Source organism: Leucopleurus acutus (assembly GCF_964270905.1).
Source record: "Leucopleurus acutus genome assembly, chromosome: 5".
Lineage (NCBI taxonomy): Eukaryota > Metazoa > Chordata > Mammalia > Artiodactyla > Delphinidae > Leucopleurus > Leucopleurus acutus.
In genome coordinates this window covers 21,675,552-21,683,188 of record NC_139147.1, presented here as the reverse complement: position 1 = coordinate 21,683,188, position 7,637 = coordinate 21,675,552, and the positions used below count along the sequence as shown (strand labels likewise).

At 40.7% G+C, this 7,637-nt stretch overlaps 1 protein-coding gene across 1 annotated transcript; it reads right to left on the bottom strand.

The window, feature by feature from the left end:
• Nucleotides 1–2,244: 2,244 nt before the first annotated feature.
• Nucleotides 2,245–7,370, bottom strand: LOC309962188 (Krueppel-like factor 3). Its single transcript, XM_082839828.1, has one exon. It carries the CDS (start codon nt 7,085–7,087, stop codon nt 6,047–6,049), a length of 1,041 nt encoding a protein of 346 aa, XP_082695954.1. The 5' UTR covers nt 7,088–7,370; the 3' UTR covers nt 2,245–6,046.
• Between the last annotated feature and the right edge of the window lie 267 nt (nt 7,371–7,637).

The window sequence follows — 7,637 nt, the reverse complement described above, 5'->3', positions numbered from 1 at the left end:
AGAGGCTGTCACACAGAGTGAAGTAAGTCAGAAAGAGAAAAACAAATACCATATGCTAACACATATATATGGAATAAAAAAAAGAATGGTTCATTTGAAGAATCTAGGAGCAGGACAGGAATAAAAATGCAGACATAGAGAATGGACTTGAGGTCACGGGGAGGGAGACAATAAGCTGGGATGAAGTGAGAGAGTAGCATTGACATATATACACTACCGAATGTAAAACTGATAGCTAGTGGGAAGCAGCCACATAACACAGGGAGATCAGCTGGTGATTTGTGACCACCTAGAGGGGAGGGATAGGGAGGGTGGGAGGGAGACGCAAGAAGGAGGGGATATGGGGATATATGTATACATGTAGCTGATTCAGTTTGTTATAAAGCAGAAACTAACAGAGCATTGTAAAGCAATTATACTCCAATAAAGATGTTAAGAAATACATATATATATATATATATATACCTGGGAGAGACACATATGCCCTCCAATGAAGACATGTATTTTAATACAGGCTTCATATCTGCCTTTATCTGTGGGTTGATCCTGTTGTCTTCTGGTGCCCATGGGTTCAGGATGTATGCTATATAGTCGTGTTAGTTGTACATAGGCACATCTACAAGCAGTATTAGAAAGCCAAAGATGTAAAAGCAAATAGATGAGATTATTTAAGCTGTCTTGTGATATAGGAAACTTGAAAAAAGGTGGCCACTTTTATCTGGAATATTCTAGAAAACTTTAAGAAAAAACAAAATTTGAAGGTGATTTTAAAAATGAAAAGAATATTCGTGAGTGCAAGTGAGGAATCAGTTAGGTTCAAAGTAGTCACTGTGCCCAGTAAAGTTTCCTGACATGGCAAGGAAAAAAAAAAAAAACTCTGTGTAAAATAAATCAGTATAAATAAAATAAGTTGGAACTATATTTTAAATGATTTGCTATTTTCTCAGATAAACATAACTTTCTTTGACCTTCTTCTTTCCCTATTCATGGAAGAAGCCTATTCTGTGCTCATCGTCACAAAGGAGGATTCATGAGAGGAAAGCAGAAATAAAAGGAAATCTCTTCCTACATCTTTGTGTTCCAAAAACAGTTGGTATTCAAGTAAATAAAGAAAATCAATCAAAATCCTTGTTGTCAGTGGATTTAATTGTTAGAAGTTCTCCCTCATCTATTAAGAAAAAAATAAATAAAGATTTTCTGTCCTCAGGTGGGAGGAAATGAGGAAAGCAAAGCATAAGATTCTAGATACCATTAAGTCTAAAATGGAAGAAATTTATGTTTTTGTTTTGACCTTGACTTCAGGAGAGCAGCAATATCCAAATGAGTTTTGTGCACTTGAGAAATGAGGTAGATCCTAGAGTGTGTACAGGAAGAAGGCAGTGGGAAAAGACTGCACAGTGAGCCTAGGCAGACTGGACTTTTAAACCAGGCTCGGAGATCCTCATGTCCTACCATGGCTCTCAATCAATGATTTGGTGACATCAAAATGTGGGACATAGGATGACAATCAGACAGAATGGATGATGTTCATGGAAACCAGGGTGATTTTAGCAACAATCAAAATGAGCTAAAACCTGAGAATCAGGCAAGAATGTAGAAACTTCTGTACTGACAGCTATGAATCACTACACCCACCCCCATTCCTGCAATCTTTCACTGGCAATGTATTATCTTCTTAGAATTAAACCCAAATCTGGGGAAGGTGCTAGATTTGGGAGATTCTCAAACCAACTCAGATTGTTTCCACTCTCTGATGGAATATAAATTAAATGTTGAAATATTAAAATATAAATTATATTGAGTTACTGAAAACAGTGAGAATGAAATGTATTCCTTATAAAACAAAATATTTATTTTGCATTTAACATATTAATGAATATTTATACATAGGATATTTAGGAGAGAGAGCTTTGAAAAGTAAGGGGGGAAACCATATTGCAGAAGTCCACAGATGTCAGACTACCGAGATTAGGCTTTAGTTCTTAGAGAGGATTTTGAGTTTTCAATATTGCATTGAAAGCAATGTTTAAAAAAAAAATCTAATCTGGTGGGAGACATTGGCAGTAATTGGTGGTAGAAATGGTAGAAATCTGGCAGGTAGAAATGAGAAGGGGAAGTAGACTTTGAGAGATAAAATTTTTACACTGACACAATTTTGAGATGTGAAGGGTCTAATGTAAGGTGATAGCAATATGCAATACAAGGGAATAACTACATACTAAGTAATTTTTTTTTTTTTTTTAATATTCTGATGGTTTTATTAACAAGTATATAATACATATATTGCATACTGTATATAGTATATGAGGACTGTACAGTACAAATTTATGTTCACAGTTTGACATGACAAAATGTCATTACTGAATTCCCATTGGACTACCGAGTAGAAACAGAGAAAGAACATTAAACATTCACATCTTTAGTAAGAAAGATTACCAAAATGTTTCAGTATTTGCAAGTATACTAATGCATGCTAAAAACCTTTACCCATTCAGTCTTATTAGCTTATAAAATATATTACACTTTATTAAAAATTTCTGCATAGTTTATACAAGTATTAAAGTACTGTAAATGTAATAATCCTGCTATACTTGCAGGTATGGTTTAAGAGATGCTAAGCAGAAAGATTATTTTGACCCTCTAACACTAAGTACATAACAGCAAAAAAAAAAAAAAAAGTGCTAGTATTTGTAAAACATAATATTGTTGTAGCCCTCGTTTAATTCATGTAAAATGGCTTTGTAAATGTATTATTTAAGTGAATTTGCAATCATTTAGAACTTGTTAACCTTGACCAACAAGAGAATAAAGGCCACTCTGAGCAACTTCATGTATGACAGCAATTCCTTCAAGATGACTGTATATTTTCAAACCAATGAAATTATTTTAAAACCTTAGACCTTTGAGATTGTCTTTAAAACAATCTAATCAGGAATGATGTGTAGATATACAGTATCAGCAATATAGTTTTTCATATTCCACATTAGTGCAACACTGATAGTGCAGATGGGTGTTTAATAAAATATACACATTCATATATAGTTCCCCTGTAAATCTGTTCTAAGGCTCTTGAAACTTCTGATATTTAGCATTTCCTTAGTGGAACATAGCTATGCTAACACATTCTCAAAACCAGGCGATTTAGAATGTTAATGCCCATTTGCGATATAGATTCACACTTTAGAACTCTAAAATATGATGGTTACAGATTTAATTTTTCTGACTTCTCCCCCAAGATGACACTTGGATAATAATCAAAGAAATTCTATAATAAACAGAATTTACACAACACTAACTTCATGTTTACAAATCATTCTCATCAATTTAAAATATTGCAATTAAAATCACCATTGATAGTAACATGGCATATCATTAAAACCACACGTTCAAGGGTACCTTATCTTGTATTGGAGGTCTTCCACAATAACAGCTAAAAATTACTAAGAGACTAAATTTCTCAACTATCATAGTAAAATACAAATATATATAAAAAAGGAAAATTTGGTTAAGAGCCAATTGGTAACTAACGTATATAGACCAGCATGGGAACAGAGACTGGCTTCCTGGGTTGCTTTTCTTTGAGTTGAAATGTATCTTTGTTAGTGAACTGTTAGTATAATCTAAGCAAGCTGAAGAGTAATGTACGTCTTCGCAGGGTATTGCTTGCTTTTCTGAAAAAAAAAAATGTCAATATGCCATAGCGCACACATCAAATTTCATGAGAACCCACGAAGCTTTCTATCAGCTGGACTTAGACTCAGCTAATTATTCCAAGATCAATCCTATCCTTTCTTGCCCCTTTTCCCACCTTCAAGATGGGTTAGAACACACACAAACTGGTTATCTCCATTAAAACAAAAATGTTCTTTGCACTCCAACTTAATTCTTCGGTGCGTTGTGGAAGAACCATTTCAAGCAATAAACATTTTGGCATGAATGGGACTAAGCATCTACAAATACAGACAATACCTACTTTTCCAAGAGCCATTCTTTTTTTATCCCTCAATTCATGTCATAGTTGCAAAAAAAAAAAAAAGCCTCATAAGGATGTTTTAATAGTCTAAACAAATTTTGCAGTGCTTAAAAAAAAAAAAGGAAAACCAAGTGCCCCCGTGACAAATTACTTTGCATTTCTCAACTACATCTCCTTTCAGTTGGATCCGAGGGCTTACGAGCGGGATCTCTTAGGTGTGCAGTCCCTACAACTAACTTTTATTAACACGGCGCCGTCGAAGTACGCTCCCCACACAATTCGCAGGCCTCCAGAATCACTCACGCACTGTCTTAAAAAAAAAACAACTGAACAGTGTATTCCTCCCAGTTAAGGTCGTGTTGGCTCCTGAGTTGTGGCTGGGATGAATCTTCAGGATTCCATTCTTCTCTCTGCTCCTCCATCCTTTATCGAGGGATGAAGGTGCATTTGCTTAAATGCACCCACACTACACCACCGTCGCCCACTTTCTTCAAATTTAGGACCAATGGCATTTCCACGCACAAATTATTTTTGCTGGCATTTACACTATGGTGCTCAAAAGCCTGCTTTTGCAAAACTTCCCCTAAATAATGGTGCTATTAATCTTCAACATAAACACGAGTCATTTTCAGTTTGTTCTTCTGACAGGATACTTGATAGTGATAGGAGAGTGCCGGCTCCAACAGTAAACATCTGGGAATTTGAGCTACATTTATGAATCCCTGAACTGTGGTTTTCTAGATTTTTCAGAAATCTGTCCCCCAGGAAAGGTATGTGTGCTTCACAACTATTTATATTTACAAATAGTGTCTCTCAGGTCTTAAACTGAAGGAATCTAGTAAAGCGTTAGCAGATGCTTATTTACGGTATGTGTCATGTACACAGATGACAGCCAATTTGGCACCTTACAGCTCACACAGGAAGTCTCCATATGAAGCCTCCATGATTAATTTGATAGGGGGATACAATTACCACTCAACGTTTCCCTGTTTGCAAAAAAAAGCTGTTAAGTAGGTGGGGTAAAAGAAGGCCATTAAAGAAAACCATTCATACCCTTATCCAAAAGATTTTTTCCCATTACTGAGCAAATAGTTTTGTGGCATCCCTATCAATGCTTGGTAATCAACATTAAGGACATTGTAGAAACAGAGACAGGTGCATGGAGAACCCCATCAGTATCTGGCTTTGCAGTAGGGTTCCGCACAGCTGAATGTGCATAGACACTGAAGCTCTGGGAATGTACTGCCCAGCGAACCAAATGATGAATTGTCTCCAAAAAGCCCTAGGCGAGCAGGAACGGCTGGCTTCCTCCTTTGCCCGCCTTGCTCTGCCCCTGCTGCATGCCCCTTTGCTCCGACTCCACGCTAGCAAGTACAGTATCCACCCCCTCAATGGACAGACATCATCCACCTAAATCAGCAGCTCTGGCTCACCTCCCTGGTGGCAAAGACCTCCTTAGTAGCTGCAGGCACAAAGGAGGGTAACGGACATACATTTAGATGAAGTGCTAAATCCAAATTGACCAGCCAGATCTGTGAAGGACAATGGAAGAGTTGACTGTACTAGTCTGAAAGCCTGTTGCATGTCTAGCTAATCTGTGAAAGGTTCCACCCTTCTTTTTGCTGTGGAGCACCAAACTCGATCACAGAGCACAGAGGTCTGGATGCCTCTGGCAAGGACTAGCAGGCTGGATACTGTATTTCTAATACATTTACTTTGACATTCTTTTGAGGATTACATGGAGAAACAATTGGTTATGTTAGTTTACATGTTCCCTTGCTTTCATTACATTAAACGTATCTCTAAGAAGGGTTTGCTTAGCATCCCCGGAAAAAAAAAAAAGAAAAAAAAAATTGTTCACATTCTTTAGGTCTGACCCGTGGCAAGGAGAGGGAAGATTAGAGAATATTTACTACTGACCATATGGAAGTTTGAATGATATAAATTCAGAGATTCAGACCAGCTGAATCAAAATTAAAATGTACATGTAAAAAGATGAGTTAGATAATGGGAGGGAGGACAGAGAGAGAGCTGGGAGAGTGGGAGCCACGCTGAGGCGGGAGATAGAGGCATTCAAACGAGCATGTGGCGTTTCCTATGGAGGGCAAGGTGGTCGGAGCGGGAGAAGCTGCGGTCACAGTCTGGACACTGGAAGGGTTTGATTCCAGTATGTTTTCGGAAATGTCTCGTGAGTTCATCAGACCGAGCGAATTTCCATGTGCATCCTTCCCATGTACATTTGTAGGGTTTTTCTCCTGTATGTGTTCTTCTGTGTGCTTTCAAGTGAGAGCTTTTAGTGTATACTTTGTTGCATCCATCATAATCACATCTGTGTATCCGCCGCTTCCTCTGGGTGTCTGGAGATTCCACAGGTAAAGGTCTCTTCCCGGGCTGCACGATGACTGAAGGGTGATTCTCTTGTAACAGTGCTTGCGGGGGGGACACTGAGTTCATTAAAGGGGGTGACATTTCTTCAGGATAATAATCTGTCCTCTGTGGTTCGATCCCAGGTTCTATTTTAATTTTTTTCTGTAATAGAGGCTTCTCATATGATTCAATTACAGGGACTTGCATGCTACTACTGGAATTTTCCATCTCGTCCGACAGGGAGACCATGAGCGGCTGCTGGAGGTGGCTGGTGTACATGAAGGGGACGGGCTGCACAACAACAGGCTGGATGACGGGCAGGATGCCGGGGCTCCGGATGCCGTGGCGGGAGAGGGCCGCAGCCATCACAGGTGGCATGGACAGCGGCACGCTGAAGGGCTGCACGCCGGGCGGCGGCGGCGGCGAGTACTTCTTCCCCGGTGGGCTGGACGAGGGCAGGCTCAGCCCTGGCGAGGCTCTCCGGTGCAAGGACTGGAACTTCAGGGAGGAGGGGGAGTTCCCGGCAGAGGGCGGCGAGCTCCGCTTGTTCACGGTGAGGTCCACCGGCTCCATCTGCATCCCATGCGACAGGCCTTCTGGGGTCTGGAAGAACTTATCAGATAACGGTGTGGAGTAGATGACGCCATACTTGTTGGGCTTCATCGACTCCATGTAATTAGACGGGTATGACACCGAGACAGGATCCATGGCCTCTTGCTTGACAGGGACTGGGTCAAACATGAGCATTCTTTTAATTATGCTTTCTAGGGTGCTCTGGTGTTTGGCTTTTCGAGGCGCGGTGCTGAGCGCTGCAGGCGAGAAATAAAGGCCCGGATCCGGGCTGCCTGGAAACCCGCGGATGCAGTGGTGTCAGCGCTCCAGTCCCGGCGGCGTTGGCGGTGGCGGCCGCAGGGGACGGGGACTGGCGCGCGTGCGGCGGGCGCGGCTCGGCTCGGCTCGGCGGGCGCTCGCGCTGCGCTCCAGCTCGGGCCCCGGCTCCGCGCGGCTCCGCTCCTGGCTCCCCTCTGGCTCCTGGCCCTAAGTAATTTTTTTAATGAAATTTAGGATTTGGTGATTGATTAGCTCCAAGGGCCATGGGGAGGAATGGAATTAAGTGTGCTTAAAGTTTTCAGCTATGGGGATTGAAGAATGATAAAGCCACTGAATTACCGAGTCAAATTAGAATTTTGTCGTAAGGAAAAAATGCCAGTGTAAGTCGCGCCACTGTATGCCATTTGTAAGACAATCCCAGTAATAATAGAAAATGTGACAGTGATACAAAGGGGATAGCTGATCG